At 39.3% G+C, this 19,047-nt stretch overlaps 2 protein-coding genes across 5 annotated transcripts in view; both read left to right on the top strand.

Moving 5' to 3' along the window:
• The window catches only part of HBS1L (HBS1 like translational GTPase), a 66,402-nt gene extending 63,809 nt beyond the window's left edge, over positions 1-2,593 (top strand). For all 3 annotated transcript variants that reach the window (XM_026074228.1, XM_026074232.1, XM_026074231.1), the window contains 2 exons: positions 744-888; positions 1,952-2,593. In XM_026074228.1, the coding sequence (XP_025930013.1) occupies positions 744-888; positions 1,952-1,963 (157 nt within the window). In that variant the 3' untranslated portion in view covers positions 1,964-2,593. The remainder of the gene's footprint in view (positions 1-743; positions 889-1,951) is intronic.
• Positions 2,594-2,681: 88 nt separating this feature from the next.
• Positions 2,682-15,771, top strand: ALDH8A1 (aldehyde dehydrogenase 8 family member A1). 2 transcript variants are annotated; one of them, XM_026074234.1, is made up of 7 exons: positions 2,682-5,215; positions 9,501-9,648; positions 10,092-10,247; positions 11,643-11,792; positions 12,456-12,712; positions 13,162-13,323; positions 14,737-15,771. In XM_026074234.1, exons 1-7 carry the CDS (start codon positions 5,078-5,080, stop codon positions 15,187-15,189), a joined length of 1,464 nt encoding a protein of 487 aa, XP_025930019.1. In that variant the 5' UTR covers positions 2,682-5,077; the 3' UTR covers positions 15,190-15,771. The 2 variants fall into 2 exon arrangements, with proteins under 2 accessions (XP_025930019.1, XP_025930020.1); XM_026074235.1 differs by lacking the exon at positions 13,162-13,323.
• Positions 15,772-19,047: the final 3,276 nt, after the last annotated feature.

The raw sequence follows: 19,047 nt of genomic DNA, 5'->3' as shown, positions 1-19,047 counted from the left end.
CAGGAGTGAATTCCAGATCACCAGCCCTGCACTTAAGGAAATTTCTTACATTACCCTTTTTGTCCTGAAATAGGATGGGATCCCTGGTATAATTCTGAAAGTGAGTTACTGCCTAAAATAAACTCTGCTAGGCAGTGGGTTGGAGAGGAACAACAGATTTAGGTTTATCTGAACCTGGTTTCTTCCCACACTTAAGTTAAACTATGCGAGCATCCCTCTCGTTATTTAAAACTGTCTTTGGGTTGAAGTGTTGTTTGACAGCTAAAACATCATCAGAATAATCCTTTGCCAGAAAATGCACAACTAAAATTGTCACTGAAAGGTAATGAGAAGAAAACACATGACTTCTACAGAATAATGAACTGGTGAAGTAAACGAACCCCACATCATCTTTAGTTGCTGGGACTGGATTTGAAACAAGACAGACTTGTACTAGATGTAAAAAGTAGGTATTAAATGGGATACTTAACCTTGAAACAGTTTGCCAAATGTTGTGATGGATGCGCTTCCCTGGAAGTTTTTAAAACAAACACAGATGCCTTTTTAAAAGGTATGCTGCAGGCAAACGAGTTTTCAGTCTTGTGGCCTTCGTTATATTTGAGATCAGTCTTGGTGATCATAATTTCTTTTGGCTTTACAGGATGATTTTTTCATTTACTCATTGTTCTCTTTTAATTTATATATATATATATATATATATATATATATAACCAATAGGATTTTCTGCTTGTTTAACCCTGCAGGTTCCTTACTAAAGGACAGAATGCTTTAATAGAACTACAGACTCAAAGACCTGTAGCTCTAGAGTTGTATAAAGACTTTAAAGAGCTTGGGAGGTTTATGTTACGCTACGGTGGTTCCACTATTGCTGCAGGAGTTATCACAGAGGTATGATGCTTTTAAAATGGACTTTCTGTACTGTTAAGGAATGGTGTTAACTTTCACATAGCATTAAGTTTTTATAATTAAGACCTGTTTGATTTTACACCCTTTGGCTTAAAAAATGATTTTATTCTGCTAAAAAAGAGACAATTCTTCAGCAAGATTTAAGGAAAATTTGCCACAGTTCTGTTCAATTTATTAAGGAACATCCATTTAGAACTTCTGAATATTGTTTTTTTCCTCTCTCCAGTTAAAAATAACCCTTCAGGATTTTAATATAAATCTGTCGTACTGAAATCAAATTGACTATATAAATATATCAAAAGTCGCTTGTAAATAAGAAACRTTAGCCATTTTTACTGTGGTTAATTTGTGTCCCAGATTTTACTCTGTGAATGTTAAAGGTAGTTGTGCATTTGATTCTTTCCAATGCCTGTATGCATTTTCTGATCCAATTTCAGTGGGAGAAAGCACAAGTTGTGGAGGTAAATACAACTGTTTCACCTTCTATTAGGAGAAGAAAATACAAATGATGTTCTGTCATTTTCAAAATCTTGCTATCATTTCTGGATTAGAACTTAAGTTAAAATTTTAGGTCTGATGGAGAGAATTTTAGTTACATTAACCATATTTTTATACAGAGACTCAAAGCTGAGTCATTTAATGTCAAAACGGACTGCAGCTTGACAATTTCTGGCTTCTCCCAATGTGTATAGGAATAATGTCCTAGGTCTATCAGAGGCTCTGTGTCTTATGGTGCTTTAATGTTCTTAACTTGTCTAGTCTTAAATAGGATCCAGAATTAGGCTTACATCTTGAATCGTGAATAGGATGTTATTTAAATCTATGATACCTGATGTTTGTAGAATTGGGGACTGAATAACTCTTTAACTATTCTCTGGGAATTACTATTTAGTACTTGTGATCTTGTTCCAGAGAATTTCCGAGCAGAAGGAATTATTTTTTTTTCCCCACAATTCACAATATCATGTTGAAAAATCGATGACCATTTTACAGTTAGCACTCTTGTTTTTTACCAGCGTTTTTTTCCATTTGCTTTTGTTTATAGATTAAAGAATGACAGCGGTTCCAGAACTTCCACAGTCCAACCAAAATGCAATCAGATATTCACACTTTTAAGAATCCAGTTACTTCAGTTGAAGGAACAAGTGCAATTAACTGGGGGCAAAATATGATGACAAAAGTCAAATCATATTAGACTTCTGGGGAGCCCTTCATCAGTCTCTCCCACTGCAGAACAAGATGCCAACTGACAAGCAATTATTAACGTTGCATTTTCCCATCTCAAAAGTCCATGTATTTCTCCATATGGAATTAACCCCGTAAAGAGCTTGATGGAAACATGCTTAGAAAGTTGAATTAGAGAATAAGATGATGAATCATCATGAAACAAACTCCTTACTTCCAACCATAAATTGTTTACATATTTTCTTTGATTTGCTTTTTTGCTGCACATTAATTCAGTAAAGAACTTAATTGGTCTAATATATTTTGAGGTTTGAGTTGAATGCATATTCAGGGAAAAAAGAACTATTTACTTTCAGAAAATGGCATGTAGTATTATCCAAGGATTGTTTTTCCTATCCCAAAATTTATTTAAAGTTTCTTTTGCTGTGTAGTGGAAGCTGTGCCAACACTGGCTAATTTTATTTTTTAAAATGTAAGAATAATAAAATAGCTTAGAGCATAATTTTTGCCTCCTTGACCTCTTGTTATTTAAATACTTCTAAATTCTGTTAAATCATTTATTGATTTCTGTAATTCATATGTTTCAATGCAAATTAGTGAGCTATGATGCAAAACTGGCCTATGACTTCTTTCTGTGGAATTAATTTTCAACTCTTCTCATGTGTTACTCCTTTGTGTACCCACTGTCTGACACATACATCTCACTCACATTTAGTGCTCTTTTGAACACCAGTTGGCAGGTTAATCTTGTGATGTATGCTAAAATCAGACTATTGTGCTTGCTCAAGCCTGTAACTCCTTCCCATTTTTCAGTAAGAGGGCAGGCTAAACCACCCGACAGATAAGTTCTTTCAGGCCTTTCTGCCATCTCCAGCATAAACCCGGGACAGGCACATTTTRCTACAGCTTTGAAGTCTTTTATAGGAACTGGGAGAGGACTCCAAGTATTTCAGGAACCATATATATGAGTGCAGTGTGGAGAAGACTATAATTTTGATCCTAGCCTATAGTGCGAGGAAAGAACTAAACTACTCACTCCAAAGCATCAGTCACTTCAGTTAACTGAAGTAAAGCCACGCCTTGAGCAGTAAAGAACACGGAAAACTATGATCGATATTTAGTGCAAAGTCATGTATTTGTGCTTGTCCGTATCTATTCTTCCCACACTAGTGAGAGKTTACTGTTTTGCAGTCACATGCTTAGCCTCAATTCATCTCATACATGCGCTTGACACGTGTAAATTGTACTGTTGACTGCATGCACGTTTGTAGAAGTATCGGTGATGCTGTATGTTGAAATGAATTGATATCAAATCTTACAAACAAACATTATCTGAAAACTGTTACTGCCCAAACTGAAGCTATCTTATGAATTATGCACTATTTGTTATGACTTCTCATAGTCTGTAAACTGCATTTAAATACTTCTCAATACTCACGTGCCAGCCATAAAGGTTTCCGTGCTTGTAGGATTCCAGAACTTGGTGCTGCCAAATTCCTGTGTTGAACCTGCTCTGCTTGAACTTGCCTTCAAACCTAGAAAATGTTTAGGTTGGTTTTAAGTCGGGACAGCTAAAACGCTACAAGTGGAAGAATGTGTCTTCAGTGTTAAGACTTCAGTATAATCCTTTTTGCCTGTGTGTAAGGAAACGCATTTCTGAAAATGAACCTCCAAAAACCCCTTTCACATATGGATGCATTAAATTTTGAGGTTCTATATTCTGTGACTGCAGAAAAGCTATTGCATGGTTTCCTGGTTTGTAGCTTGGGATAGCCAGAGTTATTTCTCAATATTCCAGTTTCAACACATGGCCGGATTACCTTTCAGCACTGATCTGAGCTCTACCAGAGGCTCCACTTGGTTGATGAATAAATTTGTTGTTGGGCAATAAAACCATATCASCTTTATTCAATCAAAATGCAGTTGCATGTTGATCCACAAGAAGTTTTGTGGGTTGACAGTGGTCTAGGGTCTAAAACCTTTGTAAACTGCTGGTTTAGGTATTCACAATCTCCTGTGGATAAAATACTGCTCTTTAAAATGGCTGTGGTGGTTGGAATAAATGGGTAGTGCAAGGAGATTATAGACAGTCTTAGAACAGTGTATGATAATCTTGGAGAAAAATATATTTTAGGCAACTGTGTTACTGGGTGCTTCAGGTTCTTGGGAAGTTAAAGCAAAACTTTAGTTACATGTAACAGGCTTCTCTATAGTACGAGAATGTCCACTGGAATATCCATGGAGAGGAAGGCGTGAAAGCCTCTGTTTAGCTTCTTTTTAAAAGTTAGATTTAAGCAGCATGCCAGAAGGGGTACCATGTAGGATAGTGCTTCACAACTTCTCAACATTTTTTGACTGAAGGACCACTCAGCCTCTTGTTTTGGTTGATGTTTGTGGGATATTCTGGTTGAAAAAGATAATTCCTTATTTTTTAAAATGTATTTTTTAAGAGAACCACTGGTTTTGTCATTACAAGCAAAAATATTGATGATAAAGCAGTAAACATGAGCTACAGACATGTCAGTCCAAGCACCTCTGCTATATGTTGTCTGATGGTAAGGAGTGGGTCCTGGGCTGGGCTTGAGGGTACTAAATTATTTGATATAATAGTTGCAAAATGACTTTCTGCTTTCTGTACCTTGAAAAACTACTACAGGGAGAATTTCCCTGTCAAACCATTATTTTTCCCCCTTCTTTAGTATTTTACTTTTTGCACACACAAAAGAGCAGATTTTTAAGATCTTAGCTGATTCTGCCTCTGTACTTAAGCTGTGAGAAACAAGTATCACAGACACAGTAATTATTCCTCCTTTCCTCTTTGTTTGTGCTGTTGCTGCTGGGGTTCCTTCCCACTTTTGAGTGAGCGACGCAGAGAAGACGGAGAAAGAGAGGGAGGAGTTCAAACTAGCAGTGCAAATAATACAAAACTACTAATCCAAATTGACACCTCTTAGAAAAAAATCATAGATAAAGCAAGCTGCTAACAATGTCTTCCTCAAAGACTCTTTTAGTGCTGGAAAACTTTATAGCTGGCAAATTTGTTCCTTGTTCCTCCTACATAGACTCCTATAATCCGTCAACAGGAGATGTCTACTGCAGGGTGCCGGACAGTGGCAAAGAAGAGGTGAGTACTATCCAAATGTACAAAAAGGTAAAAAGAGAATGTTAAATACAAATAATGTGAATGTTTTGAGTGGGAGAGAGTGAAAGGTGAGAGACTGGGAAAACATCTAAACCCTTAACACTTAAATGAATAAGTTCTTGATTGTATTTTAATGTCTGGTGATTTATTGCTGCAGCAGCAAATACCTCTAATTTTTTACATTTTGCAATTAGAAAGTTACAGGCTGAGTCCTAAGCTGGTGTAAATCAACAGAGCTGCAGTTACTTCAGTGTAGCTCTTTCAGCTCACACAGAGATGTCTTGTACACAGGTTACCAAGAATACTTGCGTTGGCAGTAGGTATAAACAGCTCTGGAACAGAGAAAATTGGTTTATTGGTCTCTTCTGTGAACAAACTTAGAGCCACTGTATGCAAGCAAACGTGTTCTACCCTAGTGTCCTGATTGTTTGCTGTTGTCATTTAAAAGGATTTTGTCTTGTTGGCTCTTCCTTAAAGTATGGTCGAAACCTTCCAGTCCTTTTTGTTTTTGAAATTAGCAGCTGGATATTAAGTGTGAGTGAGGAACTGGCTGCAATGAGTGTACGTTCCTTTATAATGTAGCTTGTTCTCTTCATCAATCAATAGAAGACATGCAATGTTTTTTAGTCCTGTACTGCCCAGTGGGATGAATGTCTCTTGGTACCTTATATGTATTCAAGTGAGGTAGGACAACATGTCATTCATTTTGGGAACTGCAGTTTCATTGATGCTACTTCTAAGTGACCAAAAAGCGTGTGTCTAATGTAATGTTTGAGATTCAGTGTGGGGAGAAATGACTGGAAAAGGTTAGATCATACAAAAGGCTTGGAAGGTGTTGGCTGGTAGTGTCCAGCATTGTTTCATTTTCAAAATAATTTTTAAACAAGCTGTTACTGTGTGTGCTTGTTCCCTTCRCATGCATTTCAGTCTTGTTGACCACTTTTTTTGCTTCTTTCAGCAGAAACCTTTGCACTGTAATTTCAGTTGTGTAAATATTTGCTAGATGTTGATGACCAAGGGTTAAAGTGTAACAGGTTAGATTTGCTAGAATACATTTGTGTAAGTTCATTCCAACACTAATTATGCCTGCAAAAGCTTTTCTTTGATGTGCAGGTGCAAATCTGCTGTTTATTCATTTGCAGAATCATTAAAATGGGAGATTTGTGAGAATGCCAGAACAGCCTAACAAACGTAGGCTACTGGCCATTCTGGACTATAGTCCAAATATACATAAAGTAACAGGTATGTAAAGAATGATGACTTTTTTCTTTTAGCTTTCTAAGTTAGTGGTTTGTGCGTGGGATCTGGAACTCAATTTAAACATCCATGAGGTCAGCGAGTGCTTTACTCCCACCCTTAGTCAGCCACAGAAAAGGGGAGGGCTCTGCAGAGCTGATATCCACTGATGGCTGATGGAATATGCTAAAGTGCAATCACATACTTTTTAGAGGGTATCTAGAGATTTCAAAATAAGTATTGAGGGCTAGGTTCAACAAAGCACTCAGGCTGATAGTTTCTAGCAAGGCTTGGTGTCCTGTTGATCTTTTTGGTTGGTTTCAGTGGAAAGTAGGAGGCAAAATAGGAATGAGTCAGAATCCATTGCTGACCCCAGAATTTAAAACGAGGTCTGCTGCACTGGCCATTTCAGTGATAGAATTCCACCACAATGTTTTTTGGGGTTTTACTTTATCTCTTAGACAGATGTCCTGAGCTCCAGAAAGCCAGCACCAAAGCAGCCTAAGTAGGTGCCCTGTATGTCCAAAACGCAGGCTTGTGATGGCTAAGTAGGCCTGGCAAACCTCTCTTTAAAGAATCTTACTCCTCTGCATCATACACCAGAAAAACAAACAGAATACCCTGAGAACACTATTGTATAATCTGTAATGTATAATGTATTTTAGTATCAACCTTTTATGATAGTTCTAAATTGTATGTTCTTTGGTGTTTAGTCTTTCATGTGCAAAAGAGGAAAGCAGGAGGAAGCGTTTCAGACACACAAGTTTATAGCTCAATTCTCATGCATGTTTTCTTTATGGCTTGACTTTCTTTGCTTCTTTCTGCTAGTCAAACTAAGTAACTGTTTAACCTGTCTTCCCTCTGAGTCCTTCTGTACAAATCTCTATTTTTCTCCTCTTACTTTTTGGATCAATCTGCTGCCACCTCATTCCTTGCTCTGCTAATTTTCTCTTCTGCTGTCTATGAAAATGCTGCATTTTCCCCCTGCTTCAAAACTTGCTGGAGGGTTAAAAGTGCAGATAGCCTTAACTTCATATCAGCCCTCTTCTGAAGCATGCAGCACCAGGTGAAAGAGGCAACAAAGAAGAAAGCAGATGAGACACAGCACCACAATGGCACCTAATGACGGAAGGGTGGAAGAGCAAGTTAATTAGTAGGGGAGGTATAGATGCTTAGAGGGTGAACCTTTTCAGGGTAGTGGGCCAGATCATATTTTTCTTTACAAGGTTGTAGGTATGTGTTCCACTGAGTTTCTGTTGAGAGCTGGGAAGCTCTGCCTGGGTCAGTCACCTCTTGCCTCTATATGAGTTAGGAGCTTCTCCCTCCTGCTGCATGTAGAAGTCAGAGGGCACCAGACTCCAGGAGCTCCTGCCATTCATACCTGACTCGCTCAATATGCTGCAGGTCCCCTTTTGCAGACCAGCTTTGGCCCTGCTCCAGCTGTTCAATGGCTGATGGCCTGCAGGCTTTGGCACCTGAGCTGTAGGTTGTTGAACTGGGTTTGAAAGAGTAGAGTCTGGATTTCTGGGCTTGGCCAGTAATCTCTGTGACCTTGTGTATGTTGGTTTATTTCCCGCCTTGGCCTCCACACCAGTATCTCTGTCCTTCCACCTCTGGCTCTTATTTTTAGGTAGACTATAAAGCCTGATGTGCAGGAGGAAAAAAATTTCCACCTACTTGAACTTTTGTGCCCCCTTCAGTAAAGGGAGACATCACTGGAGTATCTACAGTTATGTTGATTTATGTGGCGCTTGTCACAATGTGAAGGAACAATTTTGGAATTCAGATTTGTGGAACTGATGGAAAGGAATATTTGGTGATTGCATAGGAACCAGTGATGTGACAACATTAGTAACAGGCCAGAATCATCTAATTTATATTACATCAATGCCCTCTTAGTTACTGACCAGGGAAGATTTCCCAAGACTGAAGAAATTTATAAATAAAAATGATGAGAAACCAAGTAGGAAAACAGCTTAAACTAAAAGCCCACCTTGATGCATATGTTAGTGGAGGCTGTTAATAAGTGATACGTAAGAAGCAAAAATAGGGAAATAGAGCAGTTAATTAAAATATGGAAGGGTGTTAGTGACCACCTTTAGTAATTTGAGAGACTGGTAAACATCTAAAAGGAACAGTTTGTAAATCAGTAGATCCAGATAATTTTCATTTAAGAGCCCAGAAGAACTGATTGACAGGGAGAGAACTTTCTGGTAAATTTTAATCCATGAAAGCCTAGGCAGAAGTTACATACATCTCAGGCAAAATACTGGCAGGACTGGTATGCACCTATATAAATGCATATGATAATCTTTCATATCTGTAGACTTTGTTAGATACCTGATGAGATAAACATCTAGATTCCAAGAGTCTAGAAAGGAACATATTTTTTTCTGTGAGGGCATTAGTGGGTTTCCAGCTGTGATTGGGTAAGAATAAAAATGTTTCTGATTGGTTATTCCATAAATGTATTCTCAGACCTTTCTTGAACCAGCTGGGCAGAAGTGGAGACGAAATGAAAGGTTAGCAGGGCATAGTCTACTCCTTCTCTTCTCCTATCCCCATACTTTCATTGTTGCCCAGTAGGTCTTATATGGCAAGACCTGGCTGTGACCTTTTGGACTGTGGCTGCATACTGCCTTTGGCAGATTCCTGCRCTCCCCCTGTGAGAAACAAGGTTCTGAATGGTTCGGACCGGTAGCACTTGCTGGTGTCAGCTGACCCATCTGGTATCTGCTCCAGGCCTAGAGGGCTGCCCACAAGTTACTGCAAAGCAGAGAAAAGCAAGAGTTATAGCAAAATACAATATCAAGAAGAGAAACCCTATCCCATAACCTAACAAACATTATTGACAGTGTCTTGAGAAGAAGAAAATGGAGAAGCTATGAACAGCCACAACTCTGAAGAGCTAGTCGTTTGAACAATGTGCTTTGCATTAGTAACCTCTCAAATATGAGTTGATCTGCTGATTGTTTGATGCTCTCTCTAAAGCCCTCCATGAATATTCACCATTCCTGCTTCACTTTTTTAGGTGGAAGCTGCTGTCAGAGCTGCCAAAGATGCTTTCCCAATTTGGTCCTCAAAAAGTCCATTAGAAAGGTCTCAGATCCTGAACAAACTGGCAGACCTGATTGAACATGATCTGGAAGCATTTGCACAAGCGGAGTCAAAGGATCAGGGTAAAAATTGCAATTGTTGATCTCAGATAAATTTTGAGAAAATGAATGCCTTGCTGATTATTGAAATTGAGGGTCTGATCCTCATTTTTAGTATAGTGTGAACTGTTGGTGCAACTTCAAGTTGATGTGCACTAATTTTGTAGAAGTTGTCACTGATTTTGTATTTCTGTGGTAGTCTAAGGCTTGCTTTTCAGAATTTCTAAATGTTGACTTCAATTGTTATCTACTTATAATGCAGTAGTACAGGGAAGCTGTTGTCATGGCGTATGACTACACTGTGCCAGGGATTACTTGGGCACAGAACAAAAGGCAGTTCCCCAAAAACACGCAAGCTGTAGTTTTCAGAGCACAGTTTAAAGCACTGTTTGCAGTGGTGTTCAGATGGGCTATTTTCTGCCTATGATAATACAGCAGATAAGACAGTGTGCTTGTTTATGTTTCAGGCAAAACTATTACGTTTGCTAGGACAGTGGACATCCCTCGGGCAGTGTACAACTTCAGATTCTTCGCCTCTTCCATCCTTCACCACACGACAGAGTGCACTGAGATGGTAGCCATGGGCTGCCTGCATTACACTTCGAGGACACCTGTGGGAATTGGTATGGCGTTTCTGAAGTGCTGAAAAGGTTGATAGGGTGTCTGCCCTGAGGAGAGTTCAACAACRAAAGAGGACTTTTCCAAAGCTAACTTTTACTATCTCTGGATTTCATGCTAAATATGGCCAGTCTGCTAAAGCATGAGCAACTTAATGTAAAATAATTTATGCTACTTGGATAATTCACCTTAAAATTTTTTTTTTTCCCCAGTAGCTCCCACCCTCAAAATTTTTCTTGTATTTTGTGCATATATGCCTGTGTACATAAGTATGCATTAGTGCTGTGGATTGATGGGATTTTCAGAACCTTTGCTGCTACTTCTGCTGGGATAGCTAAATCCTTCCTGGCTTTGGGGGAGCAGTAGTATGCAATTGGACATTACAGCCTGTCTGGCATGTAGACAGATGTTTGAAACTTTTTTAGTTGGGGAATTGCTGAAGTCAGCCACTAGATGTTGCTATTGCTTCAGAGATAAAGTCACTGTGCTCAGCATAAGTAATGAATTCATGATTATGTTATTATATATTTTATACGATTATATATGAACGTTCCAAATCATTATTTGAATTATTCTTAAAAATAAAATTGGCTAAGCTGGAGGACCCTTTTAACAGTTTCCGTGAGCAATGGAGAACGTGAGTACTTCTAGTATAATTGCTCTCATTTAAAAAGTCACTCAAGTTCTGAAGCTCCGTTCCTGTGTCTGCTCAGTCAAACATCAAAGAATTGAGTTTTATGAGCAGCCACACCTGTCAGTCACAGCTTGTTTTTCAGTATTTCCTACAAATATGTAGGGCAAAAATATTCCCGAAGGCAGCTACTGAACAAATTTTAGTGATTCAGCAATTTGTGGAAATAGCAATTTGTGCATTAATCAGTTTGGCTAAAATTTATCAGGAAAATATGCACAGTATGTTATGGATACTCTTTTAATATTTAGATTGAAGAAAAAAGCTGTGAAGAACAACAGAAGAAAGAGTGGGCTGAGCTAACTCACGCTGCCTTAACCGTTGCTGTTGGCTAAGAGTGTGCACAGGATATTACCACAGACTAATTGATGTAAATAGTTTGAGTGGCTAGCCTTGTGTTAATGTTCCTAGAAAACACTAAAAAGCAAACTGTGAAGATAAGATTCCGCTCCAAAACAGCAGCAAAACTCACTTAGAGGGTACAGTTGATCACCTTCAGGATCATTTACACAAAACTTTTTAAATTATTGTTTATGAGGAATAGTTTTAGCTGTGGATTTCTTGCACAATTGTATGGATGTAAAAGCCATAGCCAAATTCCCCTCATAAATCTCAATTGGTTTATAATTGGTTTATAATTGAGGTTAGAGAATCAAATTTTCTGTTGCAATAAGACTGAACTCTTATTTTTTGTGCTTTTGCTATGTAGCTGGTTTAATCAGTCCTTGGAATTTGCCACTATACTTGTTGACCTGGAAAATAGCTCCTGCCATTGCATGTGGGAATACTGTAGTTGCCAAGCCAAGTGAGATGACATCTGTCACAGCTTGGATGATGTGTAAGCTCTTTGAAAAGGCGGGTAAGTCTCTTTGTGTTAGGGATTATGGTTGGGGTGGGTCTGCTTATTTGTGCACTAAGTTTGCTGTAGAAATCAGAAAGCATGCAAAGAATTGAGAAAAGATGGTTACTGTAGTTGAATATTGCATCGGAGAACTAAAAATGCTGTCGCTGTCTTCATGCTATTCCATCTCCCCATCCCCAGTCTTTTCCGATTTTTTTCCACTATCTTATGAAAAGTCTTTGTGTGTCTCCTTCCACACTCCTGCATTCCACATATGGATTTCCCACATCTGTGGTGCCAGCACAGGGAACCACAGGAGAGTTGAGAGAGCAAGAATCAGCTCTTGGTTGGTGTGTCAATGTTGTATTTGGTCTACAGGAACTATTAAGAAAAATTTGGAGGATAACTGCTTTTGCCCCAACACAGAATAACTAAAAAACGAACCTCTGATGATGGATATCAGGCAGCTGTGACAGATCAATGAAATAGTTTTTTATCTTTCAACCATGCCCTCCAAAGTTATTAAACATCATGTATTTCAGCTACTGTGCAAGTTAAGGGTTAATCTTTGTCACTCTAGAACTATTAGTAACTTTATAACTTCAAAGACAAAACACAATGAATTGAATACCCCAGAGCAAAGAAGTAGTTATGGTCACTTTGTGCCTTTCTTCTCATGAGGAATACCCCATGGGGTGGTGAACATGGTGTTTGGAATGGGCTCTAAGGCGGGAGAAGCTATTGTCTGTCATCCCGATGTGCCACTGATCTCCTTCACGGGAAGCATGCTCACGGCCCAGTGTATCACCGAGAAAAGTGCTCCTCACTGCAAAAAGCTTTCCCTGGAACTGGGAGGCAAGAATCCCGCCCTCATCTTTGATGACGCTGACTTGAACCAATGCATCCCTGCCACAGTGAGGTCCAGCTTTGCCAACCAGGTACCTCCCTGTTCTGAACTGTGCTTACAGCAGGAGGGGTGTGTGCGCGCGCGTGTTTGTGTGTGCGCACATGCCTCTGAATCTACATCCTAAATTGTCAAGGTCTGTTTTAAGATCTTGTCTTGTCAGCAAGCCGTAAGTAGAAAAATATGAAATTATCTACTTTTTCTTAGAAACAGGGAAACAAAATAATAAAGAATATGCTCTTCCGAGGCTATCGGAAGGTAACAAAATGTCGTTAGCCTCTCATATAGATAACACTGTATATTCCCTCAAGGAAGTAGGTGTTTTACAATTCTAGCTGCAAGTTGATAAGCTGGAAATAAATTGAGACACCCCCTCCTGAGGATTTAGGACACAAGTCTCATTTCTGGGAAGTAACTACTGGTAATCGTCAATAATATAAGGTAATGTGAACAGATACTGTTGTTTTTCTTGTTTTTTGGTAGGGTGAGATCTGTCTCTGCACCTCCAGGATTTTTGTTCAGAAGGGCATATATAATGAGTTTTTGAAGAGGTTTGTAGCAGAGACTAAGAAGTGGAAGGTTGGAAGCCCCTCAGATCCTGCTGTTGACGTGGGAGCACTAATAAGTAAAGAGCATCTAGAAAAGGTGATGGTACATGAAGTTTAGCTGACCTTATCTTTTAGAGGGCTACAAAAGGTGATTTCAGAGGTCGAGGACAAGGTCCACATATTCTCAAAGGTTAATTTTGGTGATTTATGATTCAAAGCTGTTATAAGGTATCTTGTTGTTAGTTTCCATTGCCAGTAGTCTGGCATCACATGATTACTCTGGATAAAATCAACTCTGTGTGTGAAAATAATTTTAAATGGCAAACAGCAATTGTGAAGCAATTGTCTAAATCCTAAACTTAAACTGACCCATTTTACAGCAGCATTTTCATGGATTTCGATATTGCATTTGCTGTGCTCACCTATTTGCCTAATAAGAGAAATGAATATAACATTTTTACATCTTATTCTTTGGCAAATGCTGGGGAATACAAAAACAGTTATCTAGGACTGTTTGCAGGAATTCAGAATTGCATGTATTTAGAGGGCAGCTCAGACAATGCATAGCTAAACAGAGTTTGCTTTAGTGGCTTATATGAAATGAGTTTTTGTGGACTCAGCCAGAGTCCAGGAGAACATACTCATATCCTAAAACTACCTGACACAATTAGTATGAGCAAGAAACAGACTGAAAAACCTCAGAGTGAAAGAGGAAGCCAAAACTTTGTCTTCCTTTCTGAAGCCTAAGTTGGTCCTCCAGGCCTATTTTGGTAGAAAAACGCCCACTTCTTGAGTTTCTCATGTTCTGTGGCACCACAGAGGACTTTTGAGTCTATCTTACCAAGGCAGTAAAAAGAAGAAAAAGAGAAGAAAAAAAAGTCATATGTCTATGGTGTTTCTATAGGGAGAGAAACTATACAATGATTTCAAACCAGCAGAAGTAGATGAATAGCATGTCCTATATGTTCAAGGTAGTATGCCATTCAAGCAGCAGACATGGAAACAGCCTTAATTATTTATTGATGGGATCTTCTATAGCATTCATGGCTTCATCATCCTAGTGGCATGTAAACATTTAACAAGCCTGACTATGAGATAGGAAAGTATAACTGATCTCTTGAAGTGAGTGAACAAACCGTGGCCCAGAGTGTATGAGAAATTGCCCAAGCTCCTGGAAGAAGCAAGGGGTACTCTGGGACCCACTTTGGTTTTCACCAGGGGTCCTACCCTTTTGAGAATATGTAGAAGAAGTAGAGAAGGGGCAACAGTTTTACCTACTAGGCTAATAAGCATTTAGAGAACAATTGTTTTTACAGCAAGAGAGACATGGCCTTATGCTTACAGAAATATAACAACAWAAGCTAGGGAATGACTCGGTGATTAGGAGGGAAGAAAAGGCGGTGTGACCCAGTTGGATGTATTCTTGGACTCCTGTTATTTACCCAGGTTGGAAGGATGAAGTCTCAGAATTTTGTGTCTTAGCACTGACATTTTACTGCTGCTTCCTCAGGTAAGGACCTATGTGAAGAAAGCCCAGGCCGAAGGAGCCAGGATCCTCTGCGGAGAGGGAGTGGATTCCTTGGTGCTCCCAGCTGGCAACCAGAAAGGATATTTCATGCTGCCCACAGTTATTACAGAAATCAAAGATGAATCTTGTTGCATGCAAGAAGAGATCTTTGGTCCTGTAACATGTGTGGTAGCGTTTGATACAGAAGAGGAAGTGATTGAAAGAGCCAACGGTGTCAAATATGGCTTAGCAGCCACTGTATGGTCCAGCAATGTGAGCCGCGTTCATCGGGTGGCCCAAAGACTACAGTCTGGATTGGTGTGGACCAACTGCTGGCTTGTTAGAGACCTGAACTTGCCATTTGGTGGGATGAAAGCCTCAGGTGTAGGAAGGGAGGGAGCAAAGGATTCCTATGAGTTCTTCACTGAGGTCAAAACCATCACGATAAAGCACTGACACATGTCAATGGAAGTGGTTTAGGGTGAAATAAATGAGTTATTTGTGTTGCAATAAATGTCTTTCTGGAACAGACTACTATTGTGGCCAGCTTTTTCTTAAACTCCGGTCAAGTAATATCAATGATGGCTGAAAACAGTCACCCCAGATGATAATGTTGAATGTAGCCTTTCATGTTAGACAGGAAGCTCAGTGTGGACTCCACAGCCAACCCATCCCAAAGCAGATGAGTTGGTTATCTCATAGATCCTAATGTTTTTTCAATATTCCTATCTCAAAAATCTTTCCCTCTAAGGCAGACTGGAGACAGGATGATATACAATTGTATCTGTGGTTGGTGAATTATGAGGGACAAAGAGGCAAGTACATTGTGAGGTAGATATTGTAATGGGAATCAGACCCTTTCCAATATAAATAGCATGTTCCATGTACTAATCCATTTTACACTTCACTGATGTCAGACAAGGACTAATGCTATAGCCTACTAAATGCCTGAGGCAGTATCTTTAATCTATTAAGTTGTATAAAGCTATAGGATCATGAAATTCTCATGACATACAAAGACAATAAACATTTTAATTATGACCTGCTTTATGGTATATAGCTGAATCGTCACAAGACTTGTTCTTTAACTATTTTGAAAATACAACCTTTTGTCACTTCTATGCCTCAACGATGGTGTTTTTCACATCCCCAAACAATGATTTGGCTAGAACACAGACAGTGTAATTCTTTATTAATAAAGGCTGGAAGTGACTCCTAAGAGAACTGGCTGTTGGAAATATTTGTCACAAAAAAGTAAAAATACTGGAAACTTTCCATGATTCATTTACAGATTTTTTTTTAAATCAGTATCTCACAAAGTTGTTCACATTCCACAAAAAGAGAAATAAATTTGGATAGACACCCCCCCCCACCCAAGATGACTGTGTTGCTGTTGAGTTTTCAGAGCAGCCATCTGTGATTTGTTTTTCAGATTTTGAGCTGAACTTTACAGTAGAAGGAACTGTATGAGGTTTTACAGAAGCCTATATTCTGAGAAGGGCTAACTAGTCATTTGGGTATTTTTAAGAGCTGTTGAGAAAAAAAACTGCTCCTCTAAAATACACAGAGACTGGCAAAAATTATTACTGATTAGACATGTGAAAGAATGGAGTAGCAAATTGCTCTGCTGCTCCTCTACACCCCAAGAAAGAAAAAAAAACATTTCCAGTTCTAATTCCACACATGATGGCCAAGAAGCTCCATGGGATGGAGCCAGAAGCCAAATCCACATTTCCTGTGTCTGACAGCAGGGAGCTGAGCAGTTCTGGCATTGCTGGCTGCTTGGTGAATGTACCCCAGATCTGAGAGCATGATGAACCTTGAAATTTTTTTCTCCAACTTGGTTGCAGGGCAGACCTACCAGATGGGCTGGGAACTAGTTATCTGATGGATTTGGTATGAATACCCACAACTGGAGATGAGTTAAGAAAATAAATAAAAATGATAGGCTCAATGAATTGTTGTCTTCTGAAGAAGCATAAACATTTTGTTTTATCTTAAAACTCTGTCCAGCTCTATTTATGACCATGTGGTGGCAGCAGAACACCTGCTTTGATTTTTAGTCCTCAGTCGTTCATTTTACTAGGAGGGAAATGAGAAGATATATTAGTGCAGGCTCCACTCTGCCAATTTTTTTTTTTTTTTTAACAAATCCTGTTTGGAGGAACAAAGAACCCAAAAGCTGTGAAGTGCTTCATTAGTTTGAGGGCAGGAGTTTTCAGCAACAACAGCAGATGTGATATTACACAAGTAATAGGTTTTGAAGGATTCCTTCTCCTACCTGGACTCAGTTTTAATGAGCTGACTGTTCTTTTAGGTGTTGATTTTGGTTTGGCATTAGATGAGGTGCGATATATCTGTATATATTCCACATTCAAGAGAAAAATGTGTGCATGTGTCATCTGCCTGTTTCTGGCCCAAGATAGCTGAGGTATTTTACAGAGAGGTGGAGTACTAGGTGGGGAGATGATGGGGTTTTGCTGAGCTCCTTGGGTGAGGGATATGGAGTTGGTGGCTCTGTATCCAGCATGGCTCTGTGGGTTTCTCTCAGAGAGGATCTCCTGGAGCAACCCATTCGGTCATCTGTGGTATGCAGTGGCTCAGAGAGGTAAAGGAGGTCCTCTGGCACTAATGATGATGCTTATATTTGGGCAGGAGAAGATCCCTGTGGGGATACAAATATTGTTTCTCTCTGCATTTTTCCATCTACAATGGTTCCTTCCTTTTGACCTGTACTTAAGGGGCAGTTCAAGTGTCTTGTTTATTCTCCTGTCTTGGCCTTTAGCTGAATAGAGTTATATGTGTCTGTATACACGTACATGTGTGTGTATATGTATATGTGTTTGTGTGTGTTAACTAGTGGGGAGAATTTTTTTTCTGCCTGTAGAAAAGGGGAATTCATGTATTTCACATGTTCACACCCAGCCTCAGGTCCCTGCCCTCAAGAGAGCAGCTGGTGCTTGTGGCAGCGAAGTGAGCTGTACAGCAGCTTGCATAAGAGAAGCCAGCTTCTTGTAACGGGCCTGTCTGCAGGTTTACTGAATTCTCCCTACTTCCTAAATTTTAGGAAGTTTCCCATATTTTCTTTATTCAGATTGACTTCTAGTAGAGCAAGGTGCATGGATAACTTTCTCTCCTATTTTGCAGATTAAGCTGTCAAAGTGAAAAAAAATTTCCTGTAAACAGTGAAGGTCACTACCATGGCTGCTTTGTTCCTAGATTTTTCACTCTCGATCTCAGTGTGCAGTGAAGAGGATATCTAAAGGACAAGGCAAGCGGATCCCAGGCAGCAGGCTGACAGGTCTTGTGGAGCTCTCTGGGCTGGGCAACCTGGAATTTTCCAACCCTGCAGCAAAGGTTTGTTTTGCAGGCTGCCCTGGCTTGTGAGTGAAATCATGTGGCTATTGTAAGGATTTGTTTTTAATTACTGTTACGTAAACCCTGGAGAGTTGCTCCATCTGTTAATTCTTACAGATGGAATAAGTACAGTTCTACTTAACACCAGAAGATTATCTCACTGGCTTGAGATTATTACTTTACATGGGTGGGTAGTCAAGTATTTGCCATAGTTTACAGCTCGCAATTAGTATAGTTTTTTTGTTCTTTTTCAGATCTTTTCTTAGCATGTTTACATCTGTATCTAGCTATTGTATAATGCTTGAAAATAGTTTTGCTTAGGGAGATTCTAGGCGTAGCCTGCAGAGGAGATGGATCAGTTTTAGTGTTTATATTCAAATCAAATTACGTCCCTGTTCTCACAGTGTTTGTAACTTTTACAAATACTTCTTGTTTTGCCTAACTCCCAGTGATGAAAACAGAATTCAGACTCTTGCCTTATTGGCTCAAACAAAATTTTCTGCTTAACTTAAATATGCAGAACCAGAATGTGAGTTAGGATGGTTCCTAATTTTTGGAATTTCCAAACCTGAAGAAGCAATACCTTAAGATACCTTCACAAGTTGAATAAGATCTCTTACCTCTAAGACTTTCCTCTTCCAACAGGAAAAAAAAAAAGAAGGTGGGATCCTAAGGGAGCTTAGGACTTATGGGATGTGGATCTTTGTCAGGCTTGTCCTCAAGGCAGTCTGGAAGGATGTTGCTCAACACCTGTCTCAGCTCTGTTTTTGCACCTGGATGGTGATGTTTGTCCTTAGGGCCCTCAATGTACTAGCTCTGTTAATCTAAAACATGTAAAATCCTCATTGGTAACACTTGTAGATTAGGTGAAGACTGCTGAATAATGATGAAAAGAGGGCAGTCCTACACACTTGTTGGATTGCTGGGTAAACTGGCTGCATTTTAATGCATCTGAAA

This window comes from Apteryx rowi, unplaced genomic scaffold (genome assembly GCF_003343035.1).
Source record: "Apteryx rowi isolate R43461 unplaced genomic scaffold, aptRow1 scaffold_381, whole genome shotgun sequence".
Taxonomy (NCBI): Eukaryota; Metazoa; Chordata; class Aves; order Apterygiformes; family Apterygidae; genus Apteryx; species Apteryx rowi.
The sequence above is the reverse complement of the archived record's forward strand: the minus strand, read 5'-3'. Positions and strand labels throughout refer to the sequence as shown.